The following is a 26,268-nucleotide window of genomic DNA, read 5'->3' on the forward strand; positions in this document are numbered from 1 at the left end:
CTCCCCCACCCTCCCCTAGCGGTCTCTTCTCACACTCACCCACCCTCCCTGTGCTCTTCTCATCCCCCTTCCACCCTCCCTGTGTTCTTCTCACTCCTCCCTCTGTGTGTTCTCACCCCCCCTGTGTTCTGCTTACCCCCCCTCCTCCCTGTGTTCTTCTTACTCCCCCTTGTTCTTCTTACCCCCTTCTTCTTATTACTCCCCCCTTCTTCTTAACCCTCCTACTTCTTCTTACCCCCTCTTCTTCTTCTTACCCCCTCCTTCTTCTTCTTACCACCCCATTCTTCTTCTTACCCCCTTCTTCTTCTTCTTACTCCCCCCTCTTCTTCTTACTCCCCCTTCTTCTTCTTACTCCCCCTTCTTCTTCTTACTCCCCCTTCTTCTTCTTACCCCCCTCTTCTTCTTACCCCCTTCTTCTAATTACTCCCCACTCTTGTTCTTACTCCCCCCTTCTTATCTCCCCTCCTTCTTACTCTCCCCCCTCCCCTCTTCTTACTCTCCCCCCCCCCCACCCCTCTTTTACTCTCCCCCCCTCCCCTTTTCTTACTCTCCCCCCCTCCCCTCTTCTTACTCTCCCCCCTCCCCTCTTCTTCCTCTCCCCCCTCCCCTCTTTTTACTCTCCCCCCCTCCCCTCTTTTTACTCTCCCCCCCTCCCCTCTTCTTACTCTCCCCCCCTCCCCTCTTTTTACTCTCCCCCCCTCCCCTCTTTTTACTCTCCCCCCCTCCCCTCTTTTTACTCTCCCCCCTCCCTTCTTTTTACTCTCCCCCCCCTCCCCTCTTTTTACTCTCCCCCCTCCCCTCTTTTTACCCCCTCCCCTGTAGGTGGCCGAGCTGCACTCCGGTCCGCGGTCCCGGCCGGAGTGATAGGAAAGTGATCAGTGTGCACCTTCCTGTCAGTCCGGCCGGGTACAGGAAACAGAAACTCCTGTTCCGCGCGGAACAGGAGTTTCTGTTTCCTGTACCCGGCCGGACTGACAGGAAGTGCACACTCAGTGTGCACCTTCCTATCACTCCGGCCGGGACCGCGGACCGGAGTGCAGCTCGGCCACCTACAGGGGAGGGGAGGGAAAAGCAGCTGCAGCCGCCGAGCGCTCTTTACAGAGCGCTCGGCGGCTGCAGCATTTAAAGGGCCGGCCCGCCGCGGCCGGTCCTAAAATAATTTCGGGCGGCCTGGGGGGCAATTGCCTCCCTGCCCCCCGGCCCAGCCCGCCCCTGCCCATAACACACATACAATCCCTCCCCTCTGCCTGTGAGATAATTAAATGAAGCACTGTATGTAACTCAATTATCTCCAGGCAGAAAAACACACATTTTTACAAAGTCTAATAAGTACCCCAAACCACAACATATCCCCATATAGCCCTGATGTGGGTGAATAACATACCCAAAAATCACCAAGATCAGAGCAGGGGTTCAGGAAATTCCTGGAAGTCTCTTTGTGACTGACCGCACGCATGGTTTCATGCCCAAAACAATTCCACAGAATTAGGCTGTGTGGCCGGTCTATTTCAAACCGTTGAAGCACCGTTTGAATTACCAAACATAATGGTGAATGAACATAGTCAATGTGTGCCCCTAGTTCGTGTAAAAGGTAAAGGGCTGGCAAGTATTCCCCTCCAACCCCCAGTGGCGAAGTGGCTTTCACCACAATATGGGTGGGAACGACCAGGAAAAGAAAATTACGGCAAGTATGAAACAATATTCCTTATTCCTGATCAATCAATGCAGCATTCACTCATGGGGAATAACCAAGCAGTATATATATATATATATATATATATATATATATATATAAAGGGAGGGACAGAGTTCAATAACAGCTAATAGTTACAAAAACCATTATTGAGCTGCATACACCTTAGACTTTAAAAAAGCCAAACAAGTAATCAATAGGATATGGTCATAAAATCTGTTCAGACAAGTTAATTTACCCAAAAGGCTGCTAGGCCAGCAACCCCCTGGCATTCAAATGTCTGAAATATCCAGAATAGATATAGAGTCAGATAGGAAATAAGGCCATGATAGCCAAGCCTAGAGAAGGAACAAGGCTAGACTAATACAAGACAAACTGTCGTAAGTAATAAGGAACCCATCATGTAATGGATAAAAAAAATTTTTTAGAGAACCTCCATGAAACCCAGACACGGTCTAAAAGTTCTAGATCTATTATGTCAACAATAGAAGATAATGTCCTTCTCTGATATAAATTAAAAACCAAATGGATGACATCAAATCAGAACCTTGATGAAAGCATAACTTCCAGAGATCATACTGGAACAAGCAGATACTGTTGGATGAGAACAGGCACACCATGCTATTAAAGAGGGGGAGAATTACACTGAGAATCCTACTATATTCTGGATGTATTTATTACATAAAACGATTCACACTGCTTCTTCTTGCCTAGTCAACTACTTAACTGTAGATACAGGAAACAAATCAATATCTGCCTGTCAGAAAGACAGTAGAGAAATAGAGAGTCTGTTATTAAAACACTGCAACAATGACTATATATTGCAAAAATCAGACTCACAACCATACCTCACACTGTGAATGAATTGATAGAGTAATGATCAGTTACAGGAGAGGTAGAAACCAATAACACAGATATTACCAGGCAAAGGCAAGATTAATCAGATCATACAGAGAAGTTAAAAAAAAAAAAAATATTTAAAATTATCAGATGTGTGTGCAGGGCCAGATTAAGAGCCCAGTGGGCCTGGTGCTGACAATTATGATGGGCCTAATTACGGAATCTTATCGACCAAAAACACTAAAGCAGTCCTACCTCCCAAGCATCATGTATCTGATGGAGATGGTGCTGGAGGGGAACTCAAAGGATGCAGCTATAAGAAAACACATACTCTATGCTAATCTCTTTATCTAATTTATGCTTTCATTCCCCCCAAAAAGGGGGTATGTCTGTCCAACGGATTACAGTGTCAGTGTCCCCATGTCGCCCAGTCGCCTAGTCTCCCAGTGTCTGTGTCCCCATTTCTCCCAGTGTCCCCATGTCTCAGTGTGTCCTGTGTCACTTGGATACTAGGGGACACAGAGACATGGGGACACTGAGAGATCCGGGAACACTGACACTAGAGGACACTAGGAGACATGGGGGGACTGAGACACTTGGGGACACTGGGAGACATGGGGGCACTTGTGGATACAGACATGGGGACACTGGGAGACATGGAGACACAGACATTTGGGGACATTGGGAGAAATAGGGTCACAGACACTAGGGACACAGAGACATGGGGACACAGACACTGGGAGACATGGGGACAGAGACATTTGGGGGAACTAAGACACTAGGGACACTGGCTGGGAGGCATGGGGACACAGACACTTGGGGACACTGGGAGACATGGGGGCACTTGTGGACATAGATATGGGGACACTGGGAGACATGGGGACACAGACACTGGGAGACATGGGGACACAGACACTGGGAGACATGGGGACACAGACACTGGGAGACATGGGGACACAGACACTGGGAGACATGGGGACACAGACACTGGGAGACATGGGGACACAGACACTGGGAGACATGGGGACACAGACACTGGGAAACATGGGGACATAGACACTGGGAGACATGGGGACACAGACACTGGGAGACATGGGGACACAGACACTGGGAGACATGGGGACACAGACACTGGGAGACATGGGGACACAGACATTTGGGGACACTGGGAGACAAGACGACACTGGGAGACATGGGGGCACAGACACTAGGGACACAGACACTGGGGAAACTAAGACACTAGGAACACTGGCTGGAAGGGACACTAGGGACACATACACTGGGAAACATGGGGACACAGACACTAGGGACACTGGCTGCGAGACATAGGGACACTGGGAGACATGGGGGTACTGAGACACTGGCTGGGAGACATGGGGACACTGGGAGACATGGGGGTACTGAGACACTGGCTGGGAGACAAGACGACACTGGGAGACAAGACGACACTGGGAGACAAGACGACACTGGGGACACAGAGACATGAGGGCACACACACTGAGCTGTAGTCTGTCTCTGCAGGCTGGGAGTTGCTGGCTGGACTCTGTGCTGTGTAGCTGCTCCTCTGTGGATCAGTGAGTAGAGAGAGGCAGGGAGATGCTGTAACTTCCTATCCCTGCATCTCTCCATATACAGTGACCCCTACTGGCCGGTGCTGGTATTGCAGAGTAATCTCCGTTTATACTGAGAAAAATATTTGCATTTGTATTTCCGGTATTACTGCCAGGCAGCCTCAAATACCGTAAAACAATAATTTTCTTTTTTTTGGGCCTATTCCATGGGCCTGGGCCTTGAGCTGCAGCTCCATCAGCCCCTATGTTAATCCGGCCCTGTGTGTGTGTGTGTGTGTATATATATTGTATGAACCGTATAATTTGTGGCAACTACTAAATTATAAGTAGGCAATGTAGGCCAACCACGTCAGTACCTACATTCAATTCAAAGATAAACATATTGTAAATATGTGTAAGCTGTGCTCCTGCAACCCCATAAGATCTACTAAGCTGTGCATCTGCAATCAGCAAGATCTACTAAGCTATGCATCTGCAATCAGTATATATATATATATATATATATATATATATATATATATATGGCTTAATATATAAGGCTTAAACACTACCACCAAACTTAAAAAAAACATTCCCTATCTTGATCAGAGAGGATATGATACCTGGCACTAGAACACAATTTGTAGAATTGTCTCATGTGTAAATACATAGGTGTGCACACACAAAAAAAACATTAACTCTGTTAAAAATTACCATGCTCCATTTTGCAAATCAGGTCTCCTTCTCTCCTGGGAGAGGCACCCAGAAAGGTTCAGTAACACCTGCAATCCATCTGAAGGGGTTTATTGTGTTAATTGCTTATCCTGAAACACCAGTGGGAGAAGAAATCTAATGCAAAGCCAAAGGCAGAATGTTTCTCTTATCTACTTTATTTAAAAAACTGAAAGAGAAAATCTACCGTAGGCAATAGTTGCTTACCCAGCACAACAGTGCATTTGTTTTTGGTAGAATTGGGCTATATTATATTTCAGCGCAAAACACAGACCTTAGATCAGTTGCATATATTAAATATACTAAGGCTGTGTAGAAATTGGGGTTATATAATAATACCAACTTGCATACAGACTATACTAATCACATATATATAACAGCACCTTATACACAAACCTAAACGGAGTCTGTTGAAACAGTAAATCATACATAGCCTACATCTGCTATATACAGTCACACTATGCCTGCACACCAGCACATATATTAAGATTATATGAGTGAGATCACTTGAGGCTGTGTTTATTACAGAACATCATGCACAGGGGGGAGAGAGAGCCTACAGATCAGGGAAGTGAGGCATGGGGGGAAAGAGAGCCTACAGATCAGGGAAGTGAGTCATGGGGGGGGGGGGAGAGAGCCTACAGATCAGGGAAGTGAGGCATGGGGGGGGAGCCTACAGATCAGGGAAGTGAGGCATATGGGGGAGGGAGAGCCTACAGATCAGGGAAGTGAGGCATGGGGGGGGGAGAGAGAGCCTACAGATCAGGGAAGTGAGGCATGGGGGGAAAGAGAGCCTACAGATCAGGGAAGTGAGTCATGGGGGGGGAAGAGAGCCTACAGATCAGGGAAGTGAGGCATGGGGGGGGGGGAGCCTACAGATCAGGGAAGTGAGGCATATGGGGGAGGGAGAGCCTACAGATCAGGGAAGTGAGGCATGGGGGGGAGAGAGAGAGCCTACAGATCAGGGAAGTGAGGCATGGGGAGGGTGGGATAGCCTACAGATCAGGGAAGTGAGGCATGCAGGGGGAGGGGAGAACCTACAGATCAGAGAGGTGAGGCATGGGGGGGAGACAGCCTAACGATCAGGGAAGTGAGGCATGGGGGGGAAGAGAGAGCCTACAGATCAGGGAAGTGAGGCATGGGGGGAGAGAGAGCCTACAGATCAGGGAAGTGAGTCATGGGGGGGGGGGGGAAGAGAGCCTACAGATCAGGGAAGTGAGTCATGGGGGGGGGGGGAAGAGAGCCTACAGATCAGGGAAGTGAGGCATATGGGGGAGGGAGAGCCTACAGATCAGGGAAGTGAGGCATGGGGGGGGGAGAGAGAGCCTACAGATCAGGGAAGTGAGGCATGGGGGGAAAGAGAGCCTACAGATCAGGGAAGTGAGTCATGGGGGGGGAGAGAGCCTACAGATCATGGAAGTGAGGCATGGGGGGGAGCCTACAGATCAGGGAAGTGAGGCATATGGGGGAGGGAGAGCCTACAGATCAGGGAAGTGAGGCATGGGGGGGGAGAGAGAGAGCCTACAGATCAGGGAAGTGAGGCATGGGGGAGGGGAGAGATAGCCTACAGATCAGGGAAGTGAGGCATGGGGGAGGGGAGAGATAGCCTACAGACCAGGGAAGTGAGGCATATGGGGGGGAGAGAGTCTATAGATCAGGGAAGTGAGGCATATGGGGGGGGGGAGAGAGAGCCTATAGATCAGGGAAGTGAGGCATATGGGGGGGGGGAGAAAGCCAGCCTATAGATCAGGGAAGTGAGGCATATGGGGGGGGGGGGGAGAGATAGCCTATAGATCAGGGAAGTGAGGCATATGGGGGGGAGAGATAGCCTATAGAGCAGGGAAGTAAGGCATAGGGGGCAGCCTATAGAGCAGGGAAGTGAGGCATGGGGGAGCAGCCTATAGATCAGGGACGTGAGGGATGGGGGAGACAGCTTACAGGAAGGGTCAGCAAGGAGCAGGAAGGTAAAGCAATAGAAAGAGCAGAAAGGAGAAGGAAAAGAAATGAGCAGAAAGGGGCAGCAAGGAGCTGGAAGGGACAGCAAGGAGCACAACAGGTAAAGTAGGAGTAGGAGCACAAAGGAACATAAATAAGCAGGAAGGGTCAGCAAGGAGCTTGAAGGTAAAGCAGCACAAAGGTAAAGTAGAAGGAGCAGAAAGGGTCAGCAAGGAGCAGGAAGGGACAGAAGGAGCACAAAGGTGACGTAGGAGAAGGAACAGAAATGAGCAGGAAGGGACATCAAGGAGCAGAAAGGAGCCTGCATGGAGAAGGAAGTGTCTGCAAAGAGCAGAAAGGGACAGAAGGAGCACAAAGGTAAAGGAGCAGAAAGAATCAGAAGGAGCACAAAGATAAAGTGGGAGAAGGAGCAGAAAAGGGTAGCTAAGAGCACGAAGGGACAGCAAGGAGCACAAAGGGTAAAGTAGGACAAGGAGCAGAAAGGGATCAGAAAGAGAAAGGAGCAGAAGGGGGAGCAAAATAAGCAGAAAGTAGCAGAAAGGCAAAGGAGCAGAAGGAGCCAAGGACGAGATAAGACAGTGTCAGAAAAAAAAAGAAGACTGTGTCTAATAAAGGAGAAGAAAAGGAGATTGGAGCAGGAAGGACATCATAAGGCTTTGGTACCTGGGCCTGGCAGGGAAACTTTGGACCTTCTCATCTCCCCAGGTAAAAAAATATCAGTGTTAATGTGTTCACTTTTATTTACTGAGTGGGCCGCTGGGGAGGGGTGTCGCTGATTGGCTAGAGCGGTCAGCTGGCACTCTAAGCCAATCAGTAGCTCCCCATTCATAAAAAAGTCAAACATTTTTATGAACCGGGAACTAGCAATTGGCTTAGAGCGTCAGCTGACCACTCTAGTCAATCAGCGGCACCCATGCCGGACGTCAATCTGCACTTCCTGGCACTCCGTTTCAGAAGCCAAATACCACTGAGCGACCTGGAAATCTGGAGCTGGAGGAAGCATTTGAGGTTAAACCATTTGAGAGCGGTTTAACCCCTTAAAGGAAAGAAAGAACCCAGGGGCTTCCTGGCATCATAGCATTTTCATTTAGATGAAGTTGTTATGGTGACCAGAATATTTCTTTAATTTTCTTAATGGAAGACTATAGTGTTAGGAATACAAACATGTATTCCTGACACCATAGTTGTGAAAATGCTATTCACCCTGGCTTTATGTGATAATGACTATGCCCCTTCCCTTTCATGACATTGTCAAAAAGGGACCAAGCATGGATGTCATTACAATTATGCGTGGATTTTGTATGTTGTTGTAAATATATATATTCAATTTTTTGCGTTTTTAATATTTCATATCCCATTAAAATAAAATTGTGTCAAGTTGTCCATTTAATTATTGATTACCCCTGCAGATTAAAGAACAAGAAATTACACAGATCACACAAGATTTTTCCATCATCCCTGCAGACATTTTTTTATGAAAACCTGCCATTCTGCATTTATTTTCATTAGACATTTGCACACATCAGCAATAGGCTCCCAGCTGCATTTCTTGCCACGTTTACATCAGATACATGACGTGTCAAAAAATTTGGGACCTTTTAGTCCAGTGCTGTTATGCTAATCTAAATATTTATGAATCTGTAATCCAGCTTTTTGCCTGGTTCTAATTTACCTCAATTTACAACTGTTCTGCTTTTCACTGTAGTCTTCATTTTGCATTTAATTCATTTATGCCAGGATACAGAAGGATCCTCAGCAAGATTAAAGTAAGCAATCTAACCAAAAGGCAGAGTGAGAAAGGATAGATAGGTGTATTGCCAGACCTTGAAGTGGAAGGCCTTAACGCTAGATAGTACGATTAGCGTAAATGTTAACAAAAAACAGGTCAAGGTTAGACAAAACAAAATCAAGGCAAGCTGGGTTGCGCTCAGGACCAGTGGGCAAAGCAAACTTAGAGTTAGAATCAAAACTGGTCTGGTACACAGGAATAATGGAATAACTACTGGGGTTAAGGGCAATCAGAATCAGAATCCCAGACAGAGGAACCAGAGCACTTCAGGCCCTGGAGACAGCAAAAGGGCACTTGTCTACAGTCAGAGGGGTTTAAATAGGACTAGGCCTATCATAATCATAATTCCGTCATATAAGCGCATGCGTATTGCTGCAAACATGGTACCAACTAATCGCGCTCGCATCACTTTAGGATGGATGTAGGCTAGAATGACGCAAGTGTGATCTAGTGACAAAAGTAGTGTGTCTGGATGGATCTATTCGGCCCCAATTTTTTTGGATGTGTCAATCCAATAATTGATCTCCCATATTGACTTAAGTGTCTAGTCTGCCGATGTCACAAACAGGTATAGACAAGCCATCATAAAACATAAAAGAGGTATCCAGGAAAACACAAGATACATGGTGACATATACAAGTATGTAAACACTGCAATTTAAGACTGAGGGGAAAAAAGGGAGCCGAGACATCACATGTCAAGTGGGGCAGAGGAAACACGTAAGATGTAGAATGCTGCAATTACTATTTTTTTTTAACTGCAAAAAGCTTAGCATAAAAAAAAATAATAATACAGTAATTATATAGAAAATGGCTAAAATGCATTAAAGTTGTGTTGATGCCTGTAGTGTCCCCTAAAGCCCAGTAATGTTGTTATGGAAAAGTGTTCAATGCCCCAATGGCAAGCAGTACCAGCATGTCTACCCTATTAAGGATTATTCTGTCACAGTTTCTGATTTAGTCAATGATGACCCCGTTTGGTTAATTCATTAATGACTTAAAGCAGAGAAAATGTAAAGGAAGTCTACAGGCTCGATAACTAGTACAGTCCAATGGCCATCATAACTCACCTCTGTGGTACTGTCACATGGTTTTGATATAGTTCTTCCAGCCATTGTAAAGTGGTGCCTATGGAGTTCTTCTTCATCTTGGGAAGATTGTGGAATTGATGTCTCATCCCCTCCAACAGCTTCATCACAGGAATGAGTGCTATCAACATCCATAAGGGTCTGATGTCCATTTTCGTGAACTGGATCCTGGCCGCCCTTAGTTTCTGTGCTTTCCTTAGCTGGAGTCCTTGAGATGACCCCAAATTTCCTAGTCCTCTTTCCATTTTGTGTGGCTCGAACAGTTTGCTGTGAGGTAGAACTTGCTTTGGGTTCACAAGTGTTGCTGTGGCTGCCATTAGACGGAGGAAGAGGAGCTTTGCGTTTAATCCGGCGCAACATGATCAGGTAGATAAATCCGCCATTCCAGCACTGCTCGGCCAGGTAACTAAAAGAAAGCAAAAAAAACAAAGAAAACTATTTGCTCAATTTCTGTAGTATACAATAACAGCAATATTACAGAACACAATTATTTTTGCACGATACATGACAGGCTTGCAATATGACCAAGTCAACATTTAAAAGACTCAGATAGAGATATAGTATCCTTCAGTTTATGGTCTGCAGAGAACCATGCATTCCCTCTCTAAAAAAAAATCTTTTAAAATTAGCCTTGATTACAGAGTCTAAACCAGGCAGGCAAAGCATGTTGGTAAGGATCTACCATTTGACTGCAGTGAACTTACTTAGGAAGATTAGATCATGCGTTAATCGCACCGAACCACAGGAGGATTCCTGATGTCTGGTTGCTCTATAGAACCTTTGCGTGATGTCCAAATTCAAAGTGACAGTCCTGGCAATGCAGTAAACTTTCTGTCTACTCATTATATGATCACATTTCACGAAGGGGCATAAAAGGACAGCTTGTGAACAAGTCAAATCTGACTGAGATTTCATTAAGTTCACAGTGCAGCACACCATTTGGCTGTTTCTAATTCTTAATACTTAGAATAAGTAATTATAAAGTTCTCATTGATACATAATACAGTAGGAAGAATCTATGATCAGGAATAATGATAGGTAAAGAAGGAGTCAACATGACAAGCTAAAACCATGTCTTAAGAGAGAAAGGTATTGTGGTGCTTTACATAATAAACATGCCTCTCAACAGTCCCAATTCCGGGGTGCTCATATCCCGGACACCAAGAAACTGTCCCTGGGCAACAAAGAATAGTGCATCATTAGATATGCTCACGTTGTGCATCAAGCACTAAGACCATGCATGAGGACCACTCTCACCCCATCTGCATACTTACAATGTAGGGAGGTATGTAATAATAGGTCTTGTGATTTATGGGACTTGTAATTTCAACTCCAATATGTCCATAATAATAATAATAATTTCACCCTGACCCAAGGTTTGCGCAGTACTAAAGTACAACTTTCATTCTTCTGTAATGCACCGCTCTCAAAGGCAGCATTATATAAATATATATATATATATATATATATATATATATATAAAAAAAACAAGCCTCCTACACTACACAACTGATAATCCACAGAAATCAACCCATGAGAGCAATCAGAACAATCCTACAATGCATTGGCTATTATGGGTGTAGACTGAAAGTTTATCATAACATGTGTTTGGGGCACCATGGCAACTACAAGCACGCTGAGCCAGAAGCACAATGTCCCCATTCCTCAGGCGGTCACAATCTGGCACTCATCTTTAATATAGCTAAAGAGAAAAGTTCCTCTTCCTCATTCGATATTTAAATTTGATGCCTATTTGAATGGGTTTCAATGGCTGAGAGAGTCAGGATATTAGGAGGAAGTGATGCCACTAATGTAAGTCTTAAAATGACAGTAAATTAAAGAGACACCCCAGTAACCAATACACCTGTTATGAATGTGATTGTTTTTGACCTCATTAATAGGCTGTAGTTTGTGCATTCTCAAATCATTATAATACTAGCACACAATTGGGGAAATCCTTAATTATCAGTTCAGACACAGTCTCAGTCCCAACAGTCCAGAGTGAGCTGCAATTAATTCACATCTATACATATGTACATTTGATAATTAAGTATTTGTTTCTAGAATGACATGGTGTGGCTAAGGAGCTTTCTGGGAATGTAGATTCCCCCAATGGGCCTGAATTAATGGGGTTTCTCCCTGGCCAGGACTGTAATGGTTACATTGTTTAGTGTGGGCGAACGGTCTACCATCTTGTAATCTGTTTTCTCCAGAGGTTCTCTCCCTTCTACTTTGCTTCTTTGTTTTCCCCAGGTTTTTCTGGAGGCAGCGATGAGTTTTGTATTCCCCCACTTTTAGTGGGGGCCAGTTAGGAGCTGGCAGGTGGGCTTGTTTAGTCAAACTCCACTCGTAAGTCCTAGAGTTTTTATTTACCACGTCCCGCTGGAGCCAGTCGGGTATAACGGCAAATCCAATGTATTAAAGTTATATTGGTACCTGGAGTGTCCATTTAACAGGTTTACATTTGGCTGAAGAAATCGGTTTTCTTTTGCACAATCTCTCTTTATCACTTCCTGTCTACTGTATAAAGGTTCATCGTGCAATGGAAATTTGTAACCCACCATAAAAATACAAAGTGGAAATGCAGATTGTTGTAGATCTATACAAACGTTTCTACTTATGAAAATATTATTGCAAGGATTTTTCTGTTACCTTTCTTATCCCTTGAGAATATTGCTGCTAGATTTACGTGATGTTTTTCTTTATGTTAATTAGACAGATAATTAGGTTAATAAACAAAGGCCTTCTTTATCCTAAAACAACTCTTCTTTATTAACCCAAAACACAGACCATCTCTTCTGCTATTCTTCCAGTCCGGTTTATTCCCAGGGTTTACTCTGTATGAGAAAATTCTCTGTAACTCTCCCTGACAGGCTTGACATGACCCACGCAGAACAAAGATCAAATAGCATTCTACCTCCGAGAGGAAGTGCATTGGGGCATTTTCATGAAACTGGCTTAATTAACCTCTGTGCCTTTTAAATATATAATGTAAAAAACAGAATTATATTTTCAAGACTCAATCAAATGTAAACGCAGGAGCCTGGCACAATAACATTAAATAAGTCTGCTAACTTGAGTAGAAATGAAAACTGAATAAAATGTTAAAAAAAAAGCATGTCACGGTGTTACAGGTATTATTTTATTTCTGTAAATTGTGAAGGCGATAACACTCTGCCATTATATCACAGATTAGAAAAACACATGGGTTATTCACTAACCTAGCTAAACTACAAAAAACAAAAACAACTTATTGGTGGATTTTTCAATTTCTGCTATTTCAGCATAAGATTTGCAGTTCTCCAATTTGTAAATACTCCATAATTCACATTCTGATACCGGAGAAACTGACGGAAGCCAAGCACAGAGAGATGGACACAGGTTTCTTCAGGAAGGAAGAGATTCTTTATTCGGTTCACCGATCGGGACTCAGAGGGACTAATGTCACCAAAATACAACAAGTTCTGAGCCTCGGACAATAGTGTAGGCTCTTTATATAAGCATGTAACTCCACCCATAAGTAGCTCCACCCACACATTATCTTACCCAATCAAACAAATAAGAACTAACTTCCTGTTTGACCGCATGGCTTGCCCAGCACAATGGAGGAGGGGAATACTACATCCGGTATTCTCGCACATGCTCCGTACACTACTGATCGTATCTTTGCCACGTGCAACCAACCGACCGATACACCAGTATATGCACGTACACATGCCACGTGGTAATCTCGGCCTACTAAATTTATTTTTACCGAGATTCCACCACAATTCTAGTTAATAACCCACAGTGGCGGATCCAGGGGCCAATGCTCTCCCCTGCAGGGCCGGTGCTATCCAAGTGCCGTCCCTGCTGGGTGCCTTCACGGACTGGAGGGGAGATCAGAGATTTCCCTCACCGGTCCAGAGGCACTTTGCTGGGCAGCCAGCAGGGGAGGGAGAGGAGGTCCGTGAGCACTAGATTGCAGCTCCGTCGGGTCTCGTCTCGCAAGCGGAGAATTCCACACTTTTAACTCTCTTCTTTGCCCTGTTGCTCCTCCTACCAACTTGACCACCACAAACTTTGTAGAGATCTTGTCAGTGAAAGTAGTTGCAATCAGGGAAGAGATATCTCATCTCTCTCTCCTTTCCCTTACAATGCTTCCCCTAACCTCACTCCCTCTGTTGTTCTATGTTCATGCGCACTCGCTACAGCGGAAGAGGTTTCTGCTCTGCTCCGGTCCTCCCGTCCCACCACCTGCTCTCTGAATCCTATTCCCTCGCATCTAATCCATACTTTGTCTCCTTCTCTTGCTCTGCCTCTCACTAAAATTCCCAATCTCTCCCTCTTCTCTGGCATATTTCCATCACCCTTCAAACATGTAACTGTAGCCCCAATTCTAAAAAAGCCTAACCTTGACCCTAACTCCCTGTCCAACTACCGCCCTATCTCACTACTGCCTTTTGCATCCAAGATCCTTGAAAGAGTTGTATATGCGAGATTGACAGGCTTCCTCGAGCCCAACTCTCTGCTCAACCTACTGCAGTCTGATTTCCGCACTCAGACCCCCGGTGAAAACGGCTCTGACCAAAGTATCCAATGATCTACTGACTGCAAAATTTCGTGGTCACTATTCTATCCTAATTATCTTTGACCTTTCTGCTGCTTTTGTTATAGTGTTAATGTGATATAGGGGGTTAATGATAAGTGATAGTCATGTAGTACTTATTGTTTAGTTTTGTCTAGTGTTTAATGTGTTTTTTTTTAGAATGTTGTGTGGGGGGTTATGTGTAGTATAGTGTGTTAGGGTAATGTAAGGACGATATCATATCAAGTATTATAGATATAAAAGTATAGTGTATATATATATATATATATATATATATATATATATATAAATAAAAATAGATACAAGAACTAAAAAAAATATACAAACTAAACAGATAAGTGGGATATTCAAACTGAACATTTGTCTAACTTCTTTGTGCAATTTGTGATCACATTTGGGGTAATGTTTTAAGTGGGCTTGTTGAAGTGGAACAATAACGTTATTATGCCCATTTCCAGTAGCATAATTTAATTTACAATTTAAATTGCATTACAGGGAGTCTGGCAATCCTACTTCCAACCCTGGACAAGGGCATAAATAGTTACAAAGTGTGGGCAATATGTCAGGGCATCCAATTATTTGAAAGTTCCCTCTGTTCTAGGCAGAACCCTTTAGCTACAATAGGTCTGGGAATAAAATCGAGTTGTTTCACAGTGCAGGATCTGATGTGATGTGAATCTTGGCACTATGCTATAAAAGAATAAGGGAAAGAAACTAGGGTCAGAGCTCCTGTGTACATTCTATGTAATATGACTGGCAAAACACAACACACGTGCATTGATCGATCAAAATGAGCCAGACCTGCCATATTTTGTGTAGCCGGTGTAGGGATGCCTTTTTGGCACTTATAATGTACGTCTTTTAGGTTGGTGGGGAGAGATAAGCACCAGGAGCTTTAACTAGTGTCCTCTGTAGTCCAGACAGACTCCAATGCGGGACAGCAGAGCTGCAGGAACAGTTAGAGGATGTATATCTCAGTGCTGTCACAGCTCCTCCAGTGTCTGTGTGTGAGGCTGGACAGGAAGTGGAAACGACCACTTCCCATCGGGCCACTAACAGCCTCTCACACAAGAAATGCCTTGCAGGTGGAATAGGGGCAAGAATCAGTGATGCGCACTGTGTTACCAGCTACTGCAGGTCTCAGCTCATGCAGCTCTCAAGGAACGCCCCAAGCACCATAAGCACAACAGCATACTGTGCCAATGTATGATGTGGAGAACATATCCATGTAGTTTGAACAATTACAAGCAAATAATGTAACTGTGAGTTATTTAATGTGTGCCATACGCATGCTCCTATACTTCTTGCTGTTCTAGTTTAGTAGATAAAACATTTCCTGTGCTGCTACTTTCAGTATAGGGAACTGCAGATCTTGCTTCCCAGACAATCAAGGAATCTTTAAAGAAACATTTCACAAGCCATGCCTTTCTCGTGCCTTTTTCTCGGGAACTAAGCTGAGAGAATCAGTTGGCCCATAAATGGTGCCCAGGCCCCTGTCTGAGTCTGGTCACGAAGGGAGAAGACGAGGAGCCAGGGGGCACTGCCTGGTCAACTTTGGATTAAAACAGTGTGTAAATGGTTTAACCGTCTACAGTAAGAGGGAACCCAGGACCTTCAAGTACCATAACAACATCACTGTCACATAGTTGCATAGTTACATAGGCTGGAAAGAGACATGCATTGATCATGTTCAGCCTTTCTCACAGCTGTTTTTTGATGTTGATTGAAAACAGATAGAATTGTTATGGTGCCCAGAGTGTTCCTTTATTTATAAAAGAATGAGTGATATTATGTTCCTTATAAAAAGAAATGCATGTCATAATAGTTTTAGTAGAACTGTGTCAAAGCGACTGGGGTGCAAGAGGATATGACAGCCCTTGTGACAGATATCAGTATTTAAAGTGGCAGGAAAATTACATTTAATAAGACAGTAAAGGTACACACTTGCCAGTAAGTGTGCATCAATGAAAATATTACAAGATTGTTTGTTTCAGCAGTCTGAACTCCCTAAGTCTACTAGGATAATTGGTATAATTATGAGTAAATCATCATGTGAATATGACAACAATAGAGAAAGGAAATGCTGTAATACTGAGTTGTTTGCACATGATACATCCCTGCATTGTAACACGCCTTTACCACTTCACATTTGCCAATAATCTTTTCCGATCTCTCCTTTTGCTAAAATCCTATGGAACAGGGGACCTGAATATTCGTAATATCAAGAGGAGTGTCTTGATTCTGTGGCAATCCATGGTGTTACATATTATATTAAACAAGTCATTTCATTATGCAATGTGGTGAGTAAGCCATTAGCTGTCTCTACGTTAGATTTTAACATCTCCATAGATAACCTTAGCACCTTGCTGCATATCTTAGGACCCACATGTAGCTCACCGAGCCGACAATGGCCACTTTAGGCACCCACAGGCAGTCGCGTAATAATTAAGGGACATTCAACCCCGGAGACATGCATGCAGCACCTCTCTCTTGGCTTTGTGTTGCCCCATATTGTAGTACAGCCAAGAGGTAATGAGACACACGCATTCAATCTCATCAGCGTGGTGCAGTCAGCCTGCTCTGTGAGTGAAGGAAGCAGTAATTTAACCTCATATTCCGCATTCCTCCACTCCGAGTAGACAGCATGCCAAGCTGACAGATCAAGCAGAGGAAAAAAAGATCTATTGTTTGGATGATGTTTGACTGCATTGCAGTGGGGGCAGATAAGAAGGGTGATGGAGATGGAGGGAGGCTTGCAGTTGTAGGCAGAGAGAATGGGTGGTGGAAGAGAGAATTGGGTTGGAGAGACAAAATCACAAATATAAAATGATTAATAAAATTAATTATGTAAAGAATAAAGGATATGAGCATCAGACAGTGAGTCCCACTCACAGATCATCGGTACACGTTCAAAATCCTTATAAATGGTTATAGGTTATCCTTTCCCAGGTTGTTTACATTATATTGTAGAACAAAATTGGCTTAACTGGAAGGCCAGGTTTGTAGTAAATTTGACTCTCTAATTGGCCATATCTTGCCACTTTGACTCATTAAAAGAAAAAAAAAATCCAATGAGGAAAACGGTCTTAGAAAACATAGCTATCTCAATACAGTCTTAAAAAAAAACCCCGGTATCTCAGAAACCCCTTGCAATTTATATACTTTCGTGAACTGATTTGGCAGGACCATGAAAGAGAAGGATTAAGATACCACAGGCAGGTTAGGGCTGAATTAAAGGTTCCAGTATGAATGAATGAAAGTTTTCCACTCAGCCCTATTAACCAAGGCCAAATAAATAAATCCAGCATAGCCAAATACCTAGTGGAAGAGATTCTAGAATGAGAACCCAACAGTGTAAATATTGGGCTAGACACAATAACACACTCTTGATAATGTAGTTTGAATAAATAAGATATGTAAAAAATATATATGTAGATTCTTTGTGGTCTCCATACTCATTTCTAATAGGATACGATATAGCTAACATATGCAAGTAAAGAAATGTGGAAGGAACTTTCGTAAGGAGACATTTTATTTATTCCTACACAAAGGCCTTGTGTCTGTCTTGTGATCTGAAGCCTGGCTCAGCATCATGAATAATGTACTTCAAAAACACTTTCCGTGTAAAGGTATTAACTGTAAAATTGTAGAAAATGTGGCTAATATGCTTGTAGACCATCATAAAAACATTGGCACACCATATTTCTCCAGGTTTTCCTTTAGTTCACAGTTCAATCTCTTGGTAATAAAAAAAAAAAAAAACACACTCCATAAAATAAATCTGAGATATTTCTTTAACCAATAATTACTAATGCTGGCATCACAGAACTACATGCTTAGCCAGGATTTATTTCCCCTCTATAAATTCAGTTGTGGTGATTGGTGTATTGATTGCAATTTGTAATATTCAACAGCCGATTTTAAGGTAGGCTGCATATCATGAGATGCAAAAATCACAAACATTGAGCATGCCAAATTTAGCCATTATTGTCCAACATTCATAGAAAAACCTTTTCAGCTAAATCTTAGCTAGTCTAGTCCAGGCATAGGCAACCTTCGGCACTCCAGATGTTTTGGATTACACCTCCCATGATGCTTTGTCAGCATTATGGGTATAAGAGCATTATGGGGGATGTAGTCCACAACATCTGGAGTGCCGACGGTTGCCTATCCCTGGTCTAGTCTCTACAGAGAGGCCACTTTGCTCAACCGTTGGGAAGTCCAGCATATTTTTATTAAAGATAAATTCTCATTGAGTGATTGTGGAATAGGTGGCAAAGAGCATACAGAACCTGTCAATTTACTGAAAAGATGTTTCCACAGTCAAACCATTTTGAATAATTCTCAAACTGTCCATCATCCATAGAGATGATCATCTTTTGTTTCAGAGTCAGCCTTTTTAGAGACAGATTCGCCAATAGGAAGTGTAGCAGTATAGTGGCAGCTGCCTACAGATGACAGTCTACTAAAGGTAGAAAAAGAGAAAAGAGACCTAAGTCCCTATTAGGAGAGTAATGAAATGAAGGGGTCCCTACCTTTAATAAATCTAAGATAATAAGTAAAAAGGACAGGAGGGGACCAAACAGGGATAATTGGAACCAGTCTAGACCATTATTATGTGGTGAGTAAAAATAGGTAGATGATAATGGGAAGGGGAGGGGGTGGAAGCCAGAGAAATAAGGGAGACAGTTCTCCTTGGAATAACCAATACCCCAGTGGCTCACCTTGAGTCCCAAATCCCCACACCTAAAGGTGTTGTTAGCCCCTGGTTAGGTGTTTTTCTAATTATTTAGTCTACTAAAGGTACCTACCCTGACTACGGACCTTTTTGGACATATTTTGAGAACCAATTTTTTTTTTTTTACTTTTGTTTGACTATGCGGTAATTGCCTTTTTTTTTTTTTTTATAAATGAAACAAAGGAGTGCGGTATAGATCCTCATTAAGCAACAAATTGGATGTTTCTCTGATGTTTCTCTGATGTACCTACAGGCACCTGCATTGTAAATTTGGCATTGCATTTACATATATATATATATATATATATATATATATATATATATTGAAGAGGAGTACGGAATGTTACCATACATTGTCACTCCTGTATTCACAGGTCTTTTTGTTCAATATGGATGTTATGGCATCTATAAAGCTCTCTCGGTAAATATTACAACATGAGAAAACATGTGTGCTTGGTCATTGGTGCCATTAGTCTACATAAACACGCACCGGAGACCAATCTGGCAGTTTATATACAAATTTATTTGAAACAAACAACACTATTCAGGGTGATTCCTGATTACTCATTAATGGCATTCTTCCACTAATATTACAAAGATTATCATTTCCAATGTGGATTCCCTTTCAAGACTGTTTTATAGTAAAGACTTTAAAAGAATGCTAAATTCAATAAGACAGCCCTTTAATCTACATTTTACTAGATAGCTTGAGCTGCTCCTTGATTCATTGGGACAAAGGAGGTTATTTTATTTTTTTTCTCAGAGAACCAAAGACTTGCAGCCAAGATGTTTGACAAACCCTGAAAGTGATTGCTGAATTCTTAGAAACCACACCAAAGCAAAGCGAGTGAGTTACCTGTGAGTCAAAAATGCATATTTAAAACTATCACTATCTTCACTAATGATCGTCAACTCTCTACCATCAATCTAAAAATGAGTAAAAACATCACTCACATAGTTTGGTTTCTATGCCACCTCCTTTTAGAGGCCTCATTCTCATCTTATACAGGAAACACCTCAACAATGTAAAATGTACTATTTACCAGGTGCTTTTGCAATGTTTACCAACTAGTACCTGGTTCTAGTCTTGAGCCTATTAATCGTTTCCTTTGTTTAAGTCACATCAGTTTGATATTTACTTTTTTAAGCACAGTACAGGGCTTAGATGGTTCACTCGTCGCTAGACACTGGTCAGTGAACCTTTAGCACTGACCATCCAGACTTGCAGTAGCAAACAACCTTTAAGGCCTTCCTGGCAGTGTATGACTCGAAGTTACACAATGTTACCATAACCTCAATTTTCACTCAAATTTTTTTTAATTTTTTTTTTCATTTGCATTTTGGAAAAATAACTAAATCAGTGGACATGTGTTCATGTCTTTGATAGGTATAATACTCTCTTTACTGATTTGCTATATTTTTGATACAACAATCAGTTGATGATGTGTCTTAAACCATATTCTTGCAATTCTTCTCACTTCCTCAACTTCCTAACCCTCCCCGTATTTATCACTAAATCTAGAAAACACATCTTCCTATCCAAGATTCTTTTGGGGACTTTTACAGTTATGGCATTTTATTCTTCTAGATTAAGAAGTTTTATAATGATCTTACATATTTATTTGGGTTAGAAAAATATGACATAGGTCTTCAATTTTGCCTTTACCCTAATTTCCTTGCATGATTTTGCTACCCGTGCATTCAAATATGGGACACTATGTTTGGCTTTTGAATGGATACATGTAAAATTTAACTGCATCCAAATTAGATACTGAGCTGTTCAGAATGATACAGAAGCTCTGTATTCTTTGAAAGGCATATTACTTTTGGTTTGGTTCTGTGACCCCTTGGGGGTGTCTCTAAAATCCACTGTAGAACTTTTATCCTCGGGGCTGTCGGTACACTATCTTACAACTTTTAAGGCAAACTTACATGAACATGATGAAAGAAAAAAAAATGGCCGACATGTCCCTGGCAAGCAGTGAATATATCATTGCACAACCATATTGATGACAAATAACTAGAAAGTCTTCAAACATATACGCAACGACAAGAGTGAACACTAAACTTCACAGTAGTATCAGAAACATAAAAGGAGCTCCCAACAGAAAACAGGTACCCAGGATAATATAATAAAATTCATTTATTTAAATTATTCAAAAATAAAAAGAGGGGTACCCACCCAATAGATAGGACAAACGCACAAACCTCACTCAAAGGACTAACAAACAAAATACACTGACACTTACTTGGGTAAAAATGTGTTAGTTTATAATCCACATATGGACTCCTTAAAAATAATTCAAAACATATACTGTATAGTGCGACAATATAAATGCCCCTAAACTCTGATAAAATCACATTTAAAAACTCCTGTTTAAAACCTGGAGTTTGGGTATTCAAGCACATACAATGAGACAGCACACTTCTAACATTCATCAATGTCTACGCTTTCTACTTCCACCTGCTTGCCAAATTATACCAGGAACAACTGCGAACGTCCGCTTGTTTCTTTCTACTCTGCAAACGTAACCAGGAACAACCATGAAGAGATGCTTGCTTGCGGTTGTTCCTAGCTAAGTTTGCAGAGTAGAAGGAAGTAGAAAACGAGTATAAACATTGACAAAGCGGTGAACGTTATCAGAGACGGTTTCAGGTGTTCAGCTTGCACACAGCAGAATAATACACAATGAGGCTATAACAAACTGTCTTTCCTTTAAATGCCATAACATAAAAACCACATGTAAACACAGTAAATAATTACTAAAACTAGTCACACGCCATTTACAAAACCCTAGCGCAGGCCATTAATTCACAATATCCGTAGTTGAACACATACAATTCAAATTAATAATCACACTGTGGGGCTATCCTCTAGGGAATTAGTGATATTGCTAAATTCATCTAAAAAAAAATTATACATTATAAAAAAATTAAAAGTTTTAAAAAAATTCTCACAGACACCAAGCTTAAAAATTTCTAAATGTAAAAAATTAAAATAAAAAGGTTCTCTGTTCATGTGCATATTGTATTAATATGAATAATCTGTGTGCTAATTAGCCCAATTCCGTCATTATTGATAATTTACCGTGGGACTTTGACTCCACATTGCAGGATTAATTCAACAATCCAACTATTGTAATATTACAGTTACATTCCTTGGTTTGAGGTGGGTCCTGGTCACATTAAGTCGTGCACAGTTTATTTTCTTGGCTGGTTCCCAGACTAAAATTCTGGGCGCCAAATGTAGTTGCAAAACCTGTACAATAAAAAAAAAAAAAAAAGTTTGTCCTAAAACAAAAAATCTTTTAATATAATCTGTGGCTTATATTTACCCAATATAACTTTTTGCCAACATGTACATGTGCTCTGTGTGTGTTATATTCATATTAGGACAACAACCGAAGAAGGAGGATACCAAAATCTCTTGAGTTTACAGGTAAACGAGGATGACAAAACACTATTCAACCTGTGGCCCCCTGCAATATGTAGAATAATACTAGTGTAAACAGGAATCATATAAACCTACTGCAGGAAATACACGTGTTTCTCTTAGGACAAAAAATAAATAAAGTTGTGCAATACACACAGGCAGACTTTATATGAAATTAGCAGCCTTATCCGTTTCACACCTTACAGTGTTTAGTCATAGACCTATGACTTTGTGTTTTGGGAAAATATTCAACATGTGGAAAAGTTTACAATCCTTATCTCTTAGTCCCTTCCAATTACACATTTGGCAGGAATTAAGAACAATAGGAGGGTTCCTGGGGGGGAAATACTCAAACATTTAAAGAATAAATTAAAACATAATATGATTCCCATTACAAACTAGGGGTTAGGAATGTCAGTGGGTATAATTGGGGGCATGAATCTTATACTGTACCATCTACTATTGCACAGTCATTACTGAAACAAGTTCAAAAGAAACTCATTGAACCCTACTGTGGCTTAGTAAAAGGGTAACTACAGCAATAAAGTAAGAGAATCGCACTTTCGAAGGATTGTGATAAAATCACACAGATATATACAGGGATGGTACAAGCAGCGATATGGAGAGCTCTTCATTAACAGGACGGCTGTACAAATGGTTGACACTTGAAGAAATGAGAGGAGAGTAAACAAATCGATTTGATTTCATACAACTTTTAAAGAGCAAGATATGGTATTTAAATCCATCACAGGTACAATTGGCAATCAATATTTGACAATTACTGCATGAATTTCCGGGAATAATTAAAATAGAGAAAGTCAGCAGTAGAGTACTTAACAATGCTGTAATCGTCGAAAGAGAAATCATGATTCTTAGTCCGACTCATCAATACTTTAAGAATCAACGCAGGTCATCCAAGGATTCATCAAGGTCTATTTTTGATAGCCAACAACGTGGCACTTTCCAAATCACATTGAGATTTTAAGTCAAAATATCTGAAGAGCAGAACTTCAACTTCAGAGAGCGAATAGGATGATCCCACACAATCTTATCATTTTTTTTTTTTTTTATCACCTTGACTCAGCGGTGGGGTCGGGAATAAGTCGACTTTGGAATAGATATAAACTTGACTACAATAAAATGTAATCTAAATATTTTTAAAAATCAGAATGTTTTTAACACCATGAATCAAGAGCATAAAAGATCGGAAAAACAGTGTGCATTACCAATAACAGAGAGAGTCCAGGAGCAAAACACATAGAAACAAACAGAAAACATGATTCATTCACAAAAATCCACTGCCCTAAAACAAGCTGCTAACACAACGTATTGCTACTACAGATCCAGACCTCAGAACTAATGGAGGAGAACCCTGTTCCACAAGAGAGAGCTAAAGGTCGACTTCATATTTTTATAGCATCAAAGGATTGCCGGTGTTGAGCAGACAGAGCAATTTCAGAAAATGTAAAAAATAAGGAAACGCCTGATTAACCTCTTGACACTTATTGTTGAAGATGTACTGCATGGAAGACAACTTCCGTCTTATTAAACCTTGCCTCTAAACTTATCAAATATACTGAAGACTGCTGAAGTTTTCTAAAGTTAGTAACATTCTGAAAATGTTAAGGATGGGCAAACATAGCTGGGACTCGTTCTTTAATGAAGTTACACAACTGGGAAGCTGATCAATTAGAACAGTGATTGAAAATGCACTTTTTGACATTTAAAATATCTTATTTCAATACTGTTCTGAGTAAAGATTCAGCTATTGAAGGGACACAGTAGGTACTTTAACCACTTCATCGCCCCAGGCACCATTTTTATTTTTGGCGTTAAACATTTGCAATGGTTTAACTCTATTTGAGATTTGTAGTCCCATCCCCTCTGTACTGTTTGGGTTAACGAGCAAGCATTAGTCTGAGCACCAGCTGGTGGTGCTAATTAAGAGGTCAGCTGACTGCTCTCAGCCGGTCAGAGGAACCACTGCTGGTATGAATTGGTATAGCTAAGGAAGAGTGTGGTGCTTTTTTGTACAACTCTGGATCAACCACTGTTTGAACATCAGAACAACTGGAGACCATTGAACATTTTAGAAGGAATAGAAGTAATATGGCTTTCTGACATCTGCCATCACCTTTCCTTTATGGCTCTTTCTATTTGCCCTATCACTAATCATTTTAAAGGCTCTCACACACAGAAGCTATTCTTATACTTTTCTATATAGAAAACACATTATAATCCAGCTATTTGCATCCTTCTTTTGCAATTTAATTTACAGACTAGTGGGTTCAAGAGCAGCCTCCTGCATGGGCATAAGTAGCATTTATCACTTCATTCATTTAACTCACCTGGAATGGCCAACATTTTGAAGATTGTTCCTTTATTCTCTGTACCAAATTAAAACATAATTTCTCAAATGCATGTAAACACTATAAAGTTAGATATTTTATTTTGGCTTACTGGAAAGCCTATTTGTAAATGTGATCAGTTAGAATCTAACTGATCCATTTAGGGTTTAAAAGTTTCAAAGGTATCAGGTTTACCCCATGTACAATATTCCCAGAATTGACTTTCATACTCTGTAAGAGGACTGCTTATTTACTGAATTCGTATTACTAAGGAATTCCCAGGAAATTGCAGCTGAAATGTATTCCTTGATCCTTTTAAAGGATCATTATATTATTATCTAAACTATCTCTCCCCCTGGAAAGATTTACATCACAGCTTGTTATACCACCTGGACCCACGGTATTGTTTTCAGATGCTCCTGCTGTGGATCAAGAGTCTCCAATATTATGAAAAAATCTTTAAGAATATTTTATAAGAAAAAAGATGGTTTCACTACGGTATTAACAATTGTAATTTTTCACAAAATGTGTATTTTCAGTTAGAAATAAGAGCACCACTGGTGCACTGATCTTAAAGGACATTCCAGACACCTAAAGCACTTTACCTTGCTAATGTGCTTTATGTGTGTCCTCTTTTTCATTTTAGAAAAGGTGCAGATTTTAACAGAAATTATCCGTTTTATAAATTACCTGGTTACATCCCCCAGTTGTCAGACAGCTGGTCATGCTACTTCCTGGCTGTTTAGCACAGTGGAGCTAAAATCAAGAGGCAGCAATTGCCCAGAGCACACGCCTTGCAAACAATTCTCAGTGAGCTGCAGTGGGAAGTCTATGATTGGACAGCCACAGAAAGTCTGGGCGGGGTTAGAAGGGGAGGGCTTGCAGAGGTTGCAGACAAGAGAAATGCAGTTTTTGCCAGTTTCTTTGGATATTGCCCCAATGAAAAAATGAATAGTTATCTTAAAAAAAACACAACAAGGTTTATTCCAGTTCACTTACTTGAACATTACTTTGGCTTACAGAGACTGCAATACCCAGACAAATATGAGATGGGTAAAGGTGACCCTGGCAATCTAGTCTTAAAGACCTCCTGCATTTCTAGTAGGGAAATAATATAGGGAACAACAAGGGCTGTATATAACACTTTGCTGTACTAATGTGCATCAAGGGTAACACACCATTACGACTGTTTGTTTCCCTGCTCCGTGGCTGGGATAGGCATAAAGGGGTTAAAAAACAAGAGCAATATTGCCGAAATCTGAATACTGGGAAAATCCATCTTCATTCTTTTAAGAAACACCCTATGTACAGTCACAATTATGAAGTTAGATATGCACCCACACACTAAAAGCTGCTAACTCAACAAATGTTATAATACAGAGCAGAGAGTTCAAGCTTGAATACAAAAAAATAAATAAAAACTCTAATTTCCAAAGATTAATATACCTGTATATTTTTTAACCTGCGTTTTTCAGTCTAAACCAAAACAGATGGGAGGCAGTAAACTATCAAGG

General features: G+C 41.4%; 1 protein-coding gene across 1 annotated transcript in view; it reads right to left on the reverse strand.

Moving 5' to 3' along the window:
• PDZD2 (PDZ domain containing 2) overlaps positions 1-26,268 on the reverse strand; it is a 264,784-nt gene that overhangs the window by 134,627 nt on the left and 103,889 nt on the right. Inside the window, exon 2 of the mRNA XM_063453956.1 lies at positions 9,630-10,053. Coding sequence (XP_063310026.1) covers positions 9,630-10,053 — 424 coding nt within the window. The remainder of the gene's footprint in view (positions 1-9,629; positions 10,054-26,268) is intronic.

This window comes from Pelobates fuscus, chromosome 5 (genome assembly GCF_036172605.1).
Source record: "Pelobates fuscus isolate aPelFus1 chromosome 5, aPelFus1.pri, whole genome shotgun sequence".
NCBI classification, from domain to species: Eukaryota; Metazoa; Chordata; class Amphibia; order Anura; family Pelobatidae; genus Pelobates; species Pelobates fuscus.